The 14,410-nt window shown below is 52.4% G+C and overlaps 1 protein-coding gene across 7 annotated transcripts in view; it reads left to right on the top strand.

Moving 5' to 3' along the window:
- The window catches only part of OAS3 (2'-5'-oligoadenylate synthetase 3), a 49,248-nt gene that overhangs the window by 33,331 nt on the left and 1,507 nt on the right, over nt 1-14,410 (top strand). For 2 of the 7 annotated variants that reach the window (XR_004961297.1, XR_004961294.1), the window contains one exon: nt 772-859. Coding sequence is in view for 4 of the 7 variants with exons in the window: in XM_036276303.1 (XP_036132196.1) it covers nt 772-1,007; nt 1,931-2,084; nt 2,477-2,806; nt 3,960-4,242; nt 6,506-6,681; nt 7,457-7,707; nt 8,351-8,495; nt 9,434-9,607; nt 10,922-11,207; nt 12,151-12,326; nt 12,799-13,037 (2,450 nt within the window). In the remaining 3 variants the exon portion in view is untranslated. Of the gene's footprint in view, nt 1-771; nt 1,008-1,930; nt 2,085-2,476; nt 2,807-3,959; nt 4,243-6,505; nt 6,682-7,456; nt 7,708-8,350; nt 8,496-9,433; nt 9,608-10,921; nt 11,208-12,150; nt 12,327-12,798; nt 13,038-14,410 lie in introns of those variants that run through there. The other 5 variants (XM_036276307.1, XM_036276305.1, XM_036276303.1 and 2 more) reach the window with 4 other exon arrangements.

The following is a 14,410-nucleotide window of genomic DNA, read 5'->3' as shown; positions in this document are numbered from 1 at the left end:
GGTCTTTTTGTCACAGAAAATGTTTGTATTTTAATGTAATCAGTTGTGCATCTCTTTTTCACATGTGATGTGTGCTTTATGCGTCTTGTTTAAGAAGACTTTGCCTGTTGCAACTTTCTAAAAGTATTTTCCTGTGTTTCCTTCCAAAGGTTTTAAGACTTTCTTTTCATATTTTGGGCTTTGAAATGATCTGGAATGTTTTATGTACAATATGAAGTATGTGGAGTTTGTAGCCAACGCCCCCCAGCACTGTTCAGGAATGTTCATATACTGTTGTGTCCTGGGGAAGGGGTGTTCAGCCTGTGATTGGAGAAGAAGGAACAGGCTACCCCAAAATCTCAAGGCACGTGGCTTGGTCCTACCTTGGGACCACTCATGTAAAGCAGGTCTGGATGAGGAGTCCCGGATGCCAATTCTGCTCAGTGCAGAACTGCTGTGTGACCCAGGGCAAGTTCTGCTGTGTTCTTCCTTGGGGGATCACAGTCTCAGACTACCCAATGGCCTCTCTCTGACTGTGCCCCCCTCATGGGGGCTTGAATCTCATACCTCTCCCTCACCCAGCACTATGTGAGCCAATCACATTACTGAATCCCCGGCAGCGAGGGTGATGAGAGAAATCAGGTTGCTTTTGGAACAGGCTGGGAACACAGATCTATCCCAGGCTCAGCCTTCTGGTCTCCACCCCGGACATTGAGAGATCAGCAAACTTCCACAGAGACCAGCTCCCCCCACCCTTTCATCCTCTGATCCCCCTGCTCTGTCCTCTTCCAGGCGTGCCCACAGGAGAGAAGGAGGGAGATGCCCCCCGACTATGCCCTGGAGCTGCTGACCATCTTCGCCTGGGAGAAGGGCTGTGGGAAGGATGCCTTCAGCCTGGCCCAAGGCCTCCGGACCGTCCTGAGCCTGATACAGCAGCATCAGCACCTGCGAGTGTTTTGGACCACCAACTACGGCTTCGAGGACCCTGCAGTTAAGAAGTTCTTGCTTCGCCAGCTTGACAGACCTAGGTACCTCCTACTACCCCACCCCCCGCTTCCCTGTGCCTGCGCCATGGGGAGACAATTAGCTGATAAAACAGGTCTTATCCAGTGAGAGCCAGCATCAATGTGACATTCAGTGGATTCAGCCCCAGAAGCCAATGAGAATTACTTGGGGGCGTTTCACAGAGAAACAACACACCACCTGTTTTGTGCACAAACGTTTTAGTGACATGTAACACATTTTGATAACTTCCACTGAAGCGACCAGACCTGTGAAACCCCTAGTTGATCAGGCAGAATATTCCAGCACCCAGGACCTTCCCTGGTGCCGCTCCCAGAGGGAACCCCACTCTGCCTGTTCTCATTCCAGCTCTGCTTTTGTACCATTGAGACAGAACCCCACGGCATGGACTACTGTGTCTGCCTTCTCCGTCCCAATGGAGTCTTTGAGATTCCTGCAGTTGTGGCTCCTTCTCTTCCACTGCTGATTAGTGCCACATCGTGTGACTTTGTCGCAGTACGTTTTCCATCCCACTCATGACGTGTCTTTGGCTGGTGCCCACTCTGGGGCTGTTACAAAGAGGGCTGTGATCAACGGCCTCGTATTTCAGCGGACGCACGTCAGTCTTGGACTTCTACCTCGCATGCAATTGCTAAGCCATAGGGTGTCACTCAGAGATCCCAGGGCTGGGTCCTGGGATCTTGCGATGCTAACGTGCAGCTGGAGTTGAAGATCGTTGCGCTCATTCGATCTCGGCACCGGCCTATCCCATCAGGCAGGGCTGTCATCCCCATTTTGAAAATGAGGAAACCGAGGCTCAGGGAAGTCAGTCGCCTGCCTCTGGTCACACGGCTGGAAAGCAGCAGTTGTGACCAGGTCAGCCTCACTCCAGAGCCCGTCGTCTTGAGCACCGTGCTAACCAGAATCTTCTTGTCCCTCTGGTTGGCAGGCCCGTGATCCTGGACCCGGCTGACCCGACGTGGGACGTGGGGAACGGGGCAGCCTGGCACTGGGACCTGCTGGCCCGAGAGGCAGAGTCCTGCTATGACAGCCCATGTTTTCTGCAGGCAGCAGGGGGCGCTGTGCAGCCCTGGGAGGTGCCGGTGAGTGCGGGGCTCCTGGTATCCTTGGGTTTTACACCTAATGTACGTGCTCAGTATTTTCTGAGCATCTGCTGTGCACTGGGGGCCAGGGGACGTGGGACAGAGTTGAAAAGGTGGGGACCGCAGGCATGTAAAACAATCTAATCCCCAATCTCTGTGTAGTTACTATCTGCTTACCAACCTGAGTTTGCCCACCACAGGGGGACCTTTTTATAATCTATCCCCTTCATAAACACACCTGTTCTAATGCACACAGAGGTGTCATATGGGCCACCTCTCCCTCCCCCTCTTGAAGCCTCAGTCACCCTGACTATAGGACGGGAGGGGGCTGGCCCAGGAAGGAACGTAGAAACCGTTGCCCGTGTGAGACGGCTTCTTCAACACACTTCTAGGGCCTTCCGCTCACTGCTCCCCCCATCCTGCGAGACCCTGCCCAGAAGACCCCCGAGGACAGCAGCAGTCTTGATGCCGTGCACCCCAGGGCGGGGAACGGGCAGCCCTCATGCCCAGACCCCGACCCCTCAGTGGTGGCCGCCATCGCCCCCTGTGCCCTGGAGGTGGTCTCGGATCTGTCCCAGATCCCCGCCAGGGAGCTGGATCGTTTCATCCAGGACCACCTCAAGCCGCAACCCCAGTTCCAGAAGCAGGTGAGCAAGGCCTTCGACGTCATCCTGAGCTGCCTCCGTGAGAACGGCGCCCACAAGGCTTCCAGAGCCAGCAAGGTGAGTCGGGCAGGTGGAGACACTGCGGGGACCCTGTCGGAGGGACCAGAGTGGGGCCTGGAAGACGTCGGAGAGATACAGCTGAGGGGGGACCAAGGAAGTAGACATCCTTGGAGGGCGGTTTGCTGGCTGGAGGGATGTATTTAAGACTAGCTGCTTTTTCTTTTCAATGAGTTTTTTTTAATCACCGTTACCATAGTCAGATCACTTCCTTCTCTGCCCCAAATCCTCCAGGGTGTCAGAGCATAGTGGCCTCAAGGCCCGTGGGATTTGGCCCCGGTCTCTCTCTGACCCTTACTCACTCCATGGCGGCCCCCTGACTGCTTCCTGAGCTCACCAGGCACACCACATCCCCGCTGCCTGTTTCCTCTTTCCGGAATGTTCTTCCCCATCCACTTGGCTCTCTCCCTCTCCTCCTTTAAGTCTATGATCCACGTCCCCTGATCAAGGAGGCCCGACTGACTGCTCGAGTTACAGTTACAACTTCCGCTCCACTGCAGGTCCCTTATTCTTGGCCTCCACGTAGGGCGGCCATTGTTTTCTGATGGTCCCTGCCTCCCCTCCCCCTCCCCCTCCCTCTCTCTTGGTACAATATAAGTTCCAGGAGAATAAGTAATGTTATCCCCTCCCATACCCATATATGCAATTGCACAATAAATATCTGTTGAATGCCTGAATGAATGCATGCATGGGTGGATTGTTTGATTGATTGATTGATTGATTGATTGATTGATTGATTGAAACAGGCCAGAGTACCTCTGCAGACCCCTATGGGGCCCAGGACCCCAGTTTACAACCTGTGATCCAGATGTGCAGTCAGTAGGTGCTGCAGATGTTTGGCTAAAAATCTTTGACCACTGCCCCGACTTCGCCCCTCATCCCCAACCACCCCTCTTATCTGCGGCTGCATATTGTCTGACCTTGGGCAGGCTTCATGGGTCGGTGGACGGATGCGGGCAGATGTAGTCTGACTCCGCCAGGCTTCTGATGGTCAGAGGTCACAGGGTTTATGCAGCCTGCATCTGTCATGGTCCCCAAGGGCTACTATCAGTGAGAGGGCAGTTTCAGGGCTGCAGACGGGGGGCTGCTGGCGGGGTCACAGTCGGACTCCCGGGCTCAGAGTTACTAGTCTGAGATGGTCTCTTCTCCGCAGGGGGGCTCATTCGGCCGCGGCACAGACCTGAGGGGTGGCTGTGATGCCGAACTCATTGTCTTCCTCAACTGCTTCAAGAACTACAAGGACCAGGGGCCCCTCTGCGCAGAGGTCCTCCGTGACCTGCGGGCACAGCTGGAGTCCTGTGGGCAGGAGCCGGTACCCGGCCTGACCCTGAAGTTTGCAGCGCAGACCACGACCAAGGCTTTGCGGTTTCAGCTAGTGTCCTCGGCCCTCAAAAGCTGGGTGGATGTCAGCCTGCTGCCCGTCTTTGATGCCGTGGGTGAGGGTGCCCAGCTTGTGCTCAGAGGGACCAGGGAGCATCTCATGGGGCGCTTGCAACCCTCTTTGTGACCCTAATTCCCCTACTTCACCAAGCTCTGGCAACTACCATGATTACCTAAAGTCATCCTCATCATCAATTCATAACTATGTAGTGCTTTTCACTTTGCAAAACTCTTAATAATGTTTCAAACGTTCAGAAAACTAGACATCACACACCCATGTACTCCGATTACGATGTAACAAGTGTTAATAATTCTCCTTATCAGCTTGGGATTTTATTTTTTTTAAGAAATTACATGCCATTTTCTTTTTTATTTTGAAGAGTTTACGGTTAATTTTCTAACTTATTTAGCTAAATCTAAGTCTTCACAAGTGCAATTAAGGTTATACACGTTCCTCTAAAGTGTCACATCAGGTGCATTGCAAATGCTTTATATTTATAATTTTTAGTATCGCTCTTTTAGGTCTAAATATTCTGTACTTTTCTTTTACTGTTTTTTTTTTGTTGTTGTTACATTGCCCTAGCAGGAACCGAACCCGTGGCTCACGCTCCAACCACTGAGGCAAACTGGCCAGGGCTAAACATTCTGTACTTTTAATTATGACATTATGATTTGTTCTTTCACCCCTGAATATTTGGAAGTGGGTTTCCAAATGGATGTTTTGGTCTTTTGTTCATTTGTGTGCCTTGGACATTTAGTTATCTTTTTTTCAAATTATAGTTGATGTATAGTATTATATTAGTTTCAGGAGTACAACATAGACATGTGTACACATACCATATGAAGTGTTCAGCCTGATCAGCCTAGTATACATCTGACAACATACATACTTATTCCAATATTATTGGCTATATTTCCTGTGTAGTCTTATTCTATTTTTAACTGTAGTTAGAAAACATACCCCCAAAATATCAATTCTCTGGAATTTGTTGGCACTTCCTCGGTTCCCCATGGTCGTAAAGGATGCAGGCTTTCCGTTGTTGAGAGTTGGCTTCTGTACAGGTCCTTCAGAGCTAGCTCATGATATTTGTTTGGATCTATAGTACTTACTTATTGCTTATTTGGTCTATCAATTTATGAGTGGAATATCAGAATCTTCTGCTCTGAATTACAACCTGTTATTTGCTCATAGGCTCCTATATTTTCATTGTAGCTTCAGTCTCTTTTTATCTCTTTAATTATTTTAATTATGCTTATTTTAGTCCCTTAGATAGGCCTATTTTCTCAAATTCCTGAAGTGTTCATTCTCTTATTTGTTGTGTTGCCTGACTGTCCCTCATGGTGGATCATTCTCTCACGTGGTTTGTAATTTTTTATTGTGAGCTCATCTTCGGAGTGTGTAGAACTTTTATTTTCTTTCTCTTTCCTGTGGAAGTTGCTTCTGCTCTGGTTAGAGAAATATCCTCAGGGAACCCGGTTTTTATTTGGCTTCTAGCTGAGCCCCAAGGGTTTTGCTAATTCCCAGGCCGGTTTTACAACAATGTAATAGCCTGGAATTTCCTCACTGGGAAAATACTATAAATTTCGACTTCACACCTACATGGGGTCTGGCCTCAGTTTCTCAGGGGGGATTTTTCTTTTCAGCACCCCCCTCCCCCAATAGAGCCATGGCAGCAAGCTTTCTTGAAGCCTCTCTCTGTCAGATGGTCACCTTTTCTAGTCGCTTTTTGTGGAAAAGGCATCTATTCCAGGGTGCTAGCCTTAAGAAGAGAGGTTGGGACTTATTTCAGTTTTCTCTCTGGGCCTTGGTTCCCTCTTCTGGAAGATAATATTAGGACCACCAATAATTTATGTTTGTTAAGCACATGTTATATTCTAAGCATGTCCTAAGCACTTTACTTGTAGATTTCATTTGGTTCTTACCATAACCTCCTGAGGTAGATGTTATCTGCTATCCCCTTTTACAGATGAGGAAACTGAGGCCCCGAAAGGCAAGATCACACAGCTAGCATTTGAACCCAGGCCTGTCTCATCTCCAAAGTTCATTCTCTTAATCATGTGGCTACATAGCTTGTTTGCGTTCAAGATTATACACCTTGCTAAGTTATGGGGTGAAAATTATTGAAAAGCACCCAGTACACATTTGCTGCTAAAAATAATACTAGTTCTGATTGTGAGTCTGTGTTATAGATTGTGTATTATTTGTTGCAATGTTATATAATTAATGTTAAACTATTAAAGGCTGGTGAGGGCCTGGGTTGGGAAAAGCTACTGTCTTCAATTAGAAATGCATACTCAGCATCTTTCAAACATCCACAGGGCAGCTCAGCTCCGGCACCAAACCTGACCCCCAGATCTACTCGACCCTTCTGGACAGCGGCTGCCAGGACGGTGAGCACGCGGCCTGCTTCGCAGAGCTGCGGAGGAACTTCGTGAACACTCGCCCAGTCAAGCTGAAGAACCTGATCCTGCTGGTGAAGCACTGGTACCGCCAGGTGAGGCATCAGTACCTCTTGCTCCTCCCAGGAAACAGTCACTGTCATGGCTCCTCCCCTACACAGACAGCACTCCACCGTTGCTTTTTATTGGCCCTCCCAAGCAGAAGCACCTCCTCCACCATGCTTCATTTCCTGCCCAGACCCAGAAGCCCCTGGCTGAGAATCTTTTCTCCATCAAGTCCCCAAATCCTCATGTGTTGTGGCCAGGGTTCACCGCCCCTCTCTAGCCATCTCTCCTCTCCCGGTGCTACTGCTTTCCCCTATTCCTCCTCACCTCTAAGCCTTTGCTGATGTTGTTCCTTCACCACCATCTTTGCAAGATAGGCGAACTCCTGAGCATCCTTCAGAGTTCCCTCAGCAAACACTCCTCTGAATGCCAACTCTCCTGCATCCACTCATTTATTCAGCCAACATCTACTGAGCACCCACTATTTGCTAACTTGTGATGGGTGTTTTGTAATGCCAAGAGGAATGTGTCACAGACCCCAGTTCTATAGGACCACCCCGTATGCCCTCAGAAAGACTCTGGGCAAAGACCAAGGCTGAGCCTTCTTGTTCCCACGGTGTGACCTTGGACGAGTCACTATCGCCGTACTATAGAGCTCAGTTTATTCACGTATAATGAGAAGGGTGAGTCAGGCCATCCCCAAGGTTCTGTTCTTCCTGTGGTCTTTTTTAAAAATAGTTTTCCCCTTCTTCTCCAAGGGTGTAGGGCTATGCTTGGCATGCAGCAGGTGCTCACGCCACTGACTCTTTGATGTGGGGGACATAGGTGGCCGCCCAGAACGAAGGAGGACGGCCCGCCTGTGCCTCTCTGCCCCCGGCCTTTGCGCTGGAGCTCCTGACCATCTTCGCCTGGGAGCAGGGATGCGGGAAGGACCGTTTCAGCATGGCCGAAGGCCTGAGGACCGTCCTGAGGCTTGTCCAGCAGCACCAGCAGCTCAGTGTCTTCTGGACAGTCAACTATAGTTTTGAGGACCCAGCTCTCAGAACGCACCTTCTTGGCCAGCTTCGGAAACCCAGGTGCAGACCCTCTACCTTGTTTCCTGCTCTGCATCATCCTTCCCCCCACTGTCACCCCGGAGTCACTATCCAGGAGGGGTCCCCATTGTCACTCTGCTTCCGTCTGGACTCTTTGCTGAGGAAGCATGGTCTCAGTGAGCCCCAAAGGAAGCCAGGGCCAGTGTTTTTTTTCCTTTTATTCTCACCTGAGGATATTTTTCTGTTTATCTGCAGATAGAGTGGGAGGGAGGGAAAGAGAGGGAGAGAGAGAGAAACATCGACGCGAGAGGGACACATCGATTGGTTGCCTCCCGCACAACGGGGATGGACGGCAACTGAGGCGCGTGCCCTTGACCAGAATGGAACCCGCGACGCATTGTTCCGCGGACCGACGCTCTAACCGCTGAGCCAAACCAGCCAGGACAAGGGCCAGTTTTACTACCACAATACAACACCAGATCTCAAATTAAGGAGCCAGCCGATAGCCTTCAGACCGAGGTGGCCAAGCAGGGACCCTACTGTGCTTGGGCGAGATTGCACCAGCCCTAAAGTGCTGACCCTCTTCTCCCTCTCCCCAGCCCCCAACACTTCCCAATCTCTCCACCCCCTGCTCCTTTACTGACTCTCACCTTTCCCACCTGCCGGCCCACCTGCTCTGCCCCAGGCCCTTGATCCTGGACCCTGCCGACCCCACCTGGAACGTGGGCCAGGGCAGCTGGGAGCTGTTGGCCCGGGAAGCGGCAGCCCTGGAGACGCAGGCCTGCATTACGAGTAGCGAAGGGACGCCCGTGCCACCCTGGGATGTGATGGTAAGAGGTGGGTCCCAGAGGGGAAGGACGCTGTGGGTGCCCCATCCCAGATCCCCTTTCCCTGCTGGTGCCCACATCCCCAGCTGCTAGGGGTGCTGAATGCCCAATACAGCCAAGGCACGGGTTCCATCCCGGCCAGTGCTTGAATGACGTGCGCACAAGAGGCCCACCCTGCCCTGGCCGGTGTGGCTCAGCGGTTAGAGTGTCAGCCTGTGGACCAGAGAGTCCCGGGTTCGGTTCCCGCTAAGGGCATGTACCTCGGTTGCAGTTTGTCCCCGTCCCAGTTGGGGTCGTGTGGGTGGCAACCAGTCAGTGTGTCTCTTTCACATCAATGTTTCTCTCTCTCTCTCTTCCTCCCTCTCCCCCTCCCGCTCTATCTGAAGATAGATGCAAAAATGTCCTCGGGTGAGGATAAAAATAAAGGCCCACCCTGCTGCAAGGCAAGACCAGCTCTGTAATGTAATCCCTGCCCCAGAGCCCCCTCTGGGGTTCGGAAAAAGCTTTCCACAGCGGAGCCTCCCTCACCCTCTCCTGCTCCCCCCACTTTCTTCCCCTGAAGCCCTGTCGCAGTTTATCACATGACAAGAATCCCTGGCACTGCTTCTGGGAGCCCACTCATGACGGAGGCCATTTGCAGCTCCCCAAAGGACAGCTTCCATCGCATTTGCTGTTTCGCAGCAGAATCTCATAACCAGTGTTTAACATTCGAGACCATCCAGTGAGGCAGGGGCCTCCTTTAAAGATGGGGACACTGAGGCTGGGCGGTGGTGGTGGAACCCGAACTTGAACTCTGGTCCCTCTGGTGAGCTGCCAACCGGCTGAGAAGAACAGGGAGCTGTAGGAGATAAGGGGAGGTCTCGTTCTCACGACCAGGGGCAGGGCCTGGGTGTTCACAGGGAACCTGTCTCGAGCTGGCCCCTCCCGCGCTCTCTCCGCAGCCCACTCTCCTTCGCCAAACCCCAGCCAGCGACCTTGACAAGTTCATCAGTGCATTGCTCCAGCCCAACCAACAGTTCCTGGATCAGGTGGCCAAGGCTGTTGATACCATCTGCTCCTTCCTGAGGGAGAACTGCTTCCGGAATTCTCCCACCAAAGTGCTCAAGGTGGTCAAGGTGAGTTCCCAGGGAGCCGTGGGCCAAGAGGCTCCTGACGGCTGGTGATCTCGTCTAGCCCTGGACTAGGCCTGACCCGCTTCTGTGACCCCTGCAGCCACAGCGCAGGGCCACCAACAGTGCGAGGGCATGGTAGATGGCCCAACAATGGCCATATACGCCCAAGGAGTTTCTTTTGATTGATTGTGACAGGTAACTCAAAAGAAGCAACAAAGGGAATGTGTTGGCTGATGTAAATGGAAGGCCCTGGAACAGACTGCCTTCAGGCACGGCTAGATCCAGAAGCCCATGCAGGGTCATCAGGACTCCGCTTTTCTTCCTAGCTCTTGGCTCTGTCTTCTTCTGTCTTGGATGGGCCCTGTCCATATGATGGTCCTTGACATCTCTAAGATTCTAAAAAGAGGAATTATCTTTTCTCAAAATTCAAAGAAATATTGGAGTTACGTTTCACTGGCCTGGCGATCTATGCCTTAACCCATCACTAGGGCTAGGGAGACATCATGGGCCAACTGGCCAAGTGTGGGTCATATGGTGGAGTCAGCCCTATGTGGACCTCATGGGTGGAGTGATTCCCCCAAAGAAAACCCATTGCTGATCCCAGAAGGCGGAAAGGATGCTGGGGGTATATAAAAGGTCACATTACCTGCAGCACCAGATATGACCTTGGTTCATAATGGGAGTCACAGGAGACATGGGTCAACTCTGGAAAGAGTGTCAGCATAGAGTCAGCCAGTGACAAGCCCTAGGCCTGGCGACTTGCTGTGTGACCCCAGGCAAATACCTGCCCCTCTCTGATCCTTGCTTTCCTCATCCATAACACTTGAGGACAGTAGCCGACTCACTGGTTCTCAACTGCAGCTTCACTTGGAATCACAGGGAAGCGTTTAAGAAATATACTGAGGCCTAAGCCTCCTCCCTGGAAAATTAAAACACAGCCTCAGGGACATAAGAGTCAGGCACCAATCATTTTTGTAAGACTCTCCTGATGCAGACAGGCATGAGAATCAACTGCAGGCCTGAAGCAAAAGAAAAAGAAAAGAAAGAAAAAAGAACATTCCCAGATCCCTCCCAGCCCCCAAACACGATGCAATGAGAAATTTTGCATGTGTGGAAGGGTTGAAACTTATGTCCTGCACATTTTTTTTTCTCACCACTATGCCATGTAGTAACCCCATATTAGAGAACTAAGACAGGGAGGTTAGGTGACTTGCCCAAGGTCACACAGCAAGTTCTTAACTCAGAATCCAGAGCCCATAGGCTCTGGCAGGAGGGCATCAGGCAGGACTTCAGGGCTGTTTGCCACGTTCTCCCCAGGGTGGCTCTTCTGCAAAAGGGACAGCTTTGCAAGGCCGCTCGGACGCCGACCTGGTGGTGTTCCTCACCTGCTTCAGCCAGTTCACCGAGCAGGGGAGCAATCGCGCTGAGATCATCTCGGAGATCCGAGCCCAGCTGGAGGCGTGTAAGCAGGAGCTGCAGTTTGACGTGAAGTTCGAGATCTCCAAGTGGGAGAATCCCCGTGTGCTGAGCTTCTCGCTGACCTCCCCGACGATGCTGGACCAGAGCGTGGACTTCGACGTGCTGCCGGCCTTTGACGCCTTGGGTGAGGAGCCGCGGCGAGAAGGGGGGAAGCGGGGCGGGGCTGCCAGGACGGTGGCAGAGGTGCGGGCCCGTTCGCTTCGTAGGCCTGTAGAGGTGTGTGTGCCTCGCAGCTCCCTGCCAAGTGTCTGGAGAAAAGCACACCTTTTTCTAATTCACACAAACGTGCTACATGGGCGAACACGGCCCTGAGCTGGGCTCTGGGTCCCTCGATCCCACCCGCATGCTGGATGACCCTGAGCGAGGGACTCCTCTACCTTGAGCCACAGTGTCTTCATCTGACAACGAGGACATCACAGTGTCTCAGTGTGCCTCCCCACAGACCCATTCCATCAGTCCAATCATCAGTGTACCTGTTACACGCCCAGCACACTTCCAGGCACAGAGGGGAAAATCCCTGCACAAAACAGACACAAGTCTCTCTGTATCCACTCGGTTCTGAGTCTGGACGGCATGTTTGCACGGCAAGGAAATCCCCTGCATCTCAATGTGTTTGGTTCCTGCATCTTGCAAAACAAGTAGCAAGGGAGGGATTGATCCAGAACTGTACCTGAATCTGCTCAGTTCCTCGGCTCAGAGAGCGAGAGCTCGGATGGCACGGAGTGTCCTTAAGTGCCCTGGGACCAGAGTGACATTAGCTCCCGGCGCATACAATTCCGCCACCTGCAGGGGCTCTAAGACTGAGCCCTCCTTTTGTTAGCTTCGAGCTGAGACTTTCTTCATGGTCCGTTTACTGGTGGGGTGAAAGGAGGCAGAGAAGGGGGTCAGATCCTCACCAGGGATGCTGCTCCGGGTCGTGCCACATCTGTGCTCCACCTAAAAACACCCGTGGCCTCCCGGTGGGACCCCTCCAGGGAACCCCTGAGTAGGAGGTCTCAGAAGCCCTTGCGTGGGCCCCGCTGTGACTCTGGGAAATGAAGTGAGGGTGTCGTTCTCCCTGACTGCAGGCCAGCTGGGCTCTGGCTCCAAGCCCCCCGCTCACGTCTACGTGGACCTCATCCGCAGCTACAACAACGCAGGCGAGTACGCCTGCTGCTTCACAGAGCTGCAGAGGGACTTCATCGTCTCCCGCCCCACCAAGCTCAAGAGTCTCATCCGACTGGTGAAGCACTGGTACCAGCAGGTTCGGCACACAGGCGGGCCACCGGGGCACTCTCCTGGGAGGGGGCAGGCCCAGTCCTGGGGTGGTGGAGCAGAAAGAGGTTTTTCCTGGCAGGGGACCTGCGTTTCCTTGTCTGTATACAGGGCTGACATTACTATGTCACAGGAGTTGACGGGATAGGGCAGGGCAAGGCGTCTGGCAGAGTCGGTGCTCAGTTAAAGTTGGAGGGTGGGTGCCCTGGCCGGTTTGGCTCAGCGGTTAGAGCGTTGGTCTGCGGTCCAGAGAGACCCGGGTTCAGTTCCCGCTAATGGCGCGTACCTCGGTTGTGGTTTGTCCCCGGCCCTGGTTGGTCGTGCGGGTGGCGGCCACTTGATGTCCTTGGGCGAGGATTAAATAATAATAAAAAATAAAAAATAAAGTTGCAGGGTGGGTTTGCTGGCTTCTCTTCATTGCCATTATGGACCAATACATCATCTTTCTCCTCGTTTCTTAGTGCAACAAGATGCCCAAAGGGAAGGGCTCGCTGCCCCCCCAGCACGGGCTGGAACTCCTCACAGTGTACGCCTGGGAGCAGGGTGGGCAGGACCCCCAGTTCAACATGGCCCAGGGCTTTCGCACCGTCCTGGAGCTGGTCACCCAGTACCGCCAGCTCTGCGTCTACTGGACCGTCAACTACAGCTGGGAGGACGAGAGCATCAAAGACTTCCTGAAGCTGCAGCTTCAGAAACCCAGGTGCAGACCCACCCGACCCCTGAGTCTCCGATCCAAGATCACTCTCCCCACCTCCTGAGGGCACAGAGCTGAGACAGGAAATCCTCTTGCTAGGGCTGAGTTTCTTCCTAGAAGTGACACCCTTAGCAGCTGAGGGACTGGCCATCCGGTTCCTGGTCACCTGTGAATAGGGTGCCAGATGAAAGGCAAGACTCCAAGTTAAATTTGAATTTCAAATAAACAATGAATAACCTTTTAGCATAAGAATGACCCATGCAGCCATTGGGGTATACTTATGCTTTATTTTTTTTATTTTATTTTTTTTATCCTCACCAGAGGACATTTTTTCCATTTTTTTGTTCAGGTAGAGTGGGAGGGAGAGAGAGGAACAGAGAGAGAGAGAGAAACATCGATGTGAAAGGAACACATCGAGTGGCTGCCACCCGCACAACCGACCAGGGCCGAGGACAAACTGCAACCGAGGTACGCGCCCTTAGCGGAACCGAACCCGGGTCTCTCAGGACCGCAGGCCGACGCTCTAACCGCTGAGCCAAACCGGCCAGGGCTATACTTATGCTTTAAAAAACAAACCACCCTGGCCGGTTTGGCTCAGCGGTTAGAGCGTCGGCCCATGGGCCAGAGAGTCCCGGGTTCGGTTCCCGCTAAGGGCACGTACCTCGGTTGCAGTTTGTCCCTGGCCCTGGTTGGGGTCATGTGGGTGGCAACCACTCGATGTGTCTCTCTCACATCGATGTTTCTCTCTCTCTCTTCCTCCCTCTTTCCCTCCCGCTCTCTCTGAAGATAAATGCAAAAAATGTCCTCAGGTGAGGATGAAAAAGAAAAACAAACCAAGAACCACCTTATTCATTGTTTACCTGAAACTCAAATTTAACTGGGCATCTTCTATATGTATTTGCTAAACCCATGCATGTCTCATTCTTTGGGGTTTTGCCCACCTCTGAGGGGCCACCGAGGGAAGAGATGCTTTCTCAAGCTTGTGATGCATTTCCAGTCGGTGAATAGTGGCTCCTTAGAGTGATGTGTTGAAAAAGACGCTGAGGTTGTGAATTGGCTCAGCTGAAAAGAGTGACCTCATCAGTTAGTGACCACAGATGTACGGAGAGTGCAGGGCTGTGGTTGATTAACAATGCCTGCTTTACGCGCAGGAGGGCAGCACGGCCTGAACACTGCGATCGATTAGTTATGTCTGCCCTGGGTACAGAAAGCAGAAAGAGTCCATGTAGAGCTTCTTTTCCATCCTGCCCTCAAGTGTGTGCCTGGAGCATGGAGGAGCCCCTGGGCCCTGCCCCTGCCCCCTGCAAAGTATTGGGTGAGGGGCAGAATAGCTCAAGCAATTCCACAGGTGGATACCCAGATGTTGCCAGGAATAAGAC

The sequence above is a fragment of the Molossus molossus genome, unplaced genomic scaffold (genome assembly GCF_014108415.1).
Source record: "Molossus molossus isolate mMolMol1 unplaced genomic scaffold, mMolMol1.p scaffold_m16_p_22, whole genome shotgun sequence".
NCBI lineage: Eukaryota > Metazoa > Chordata > Mammalia > Chiroptera > Molossidae > Molossus > Molossus molossus.
The sequence above is the reverse complement of the archived record's forward strand: the minus strand, read 5'-3'. Positions and strand labels throughout refer to the sequence as shown.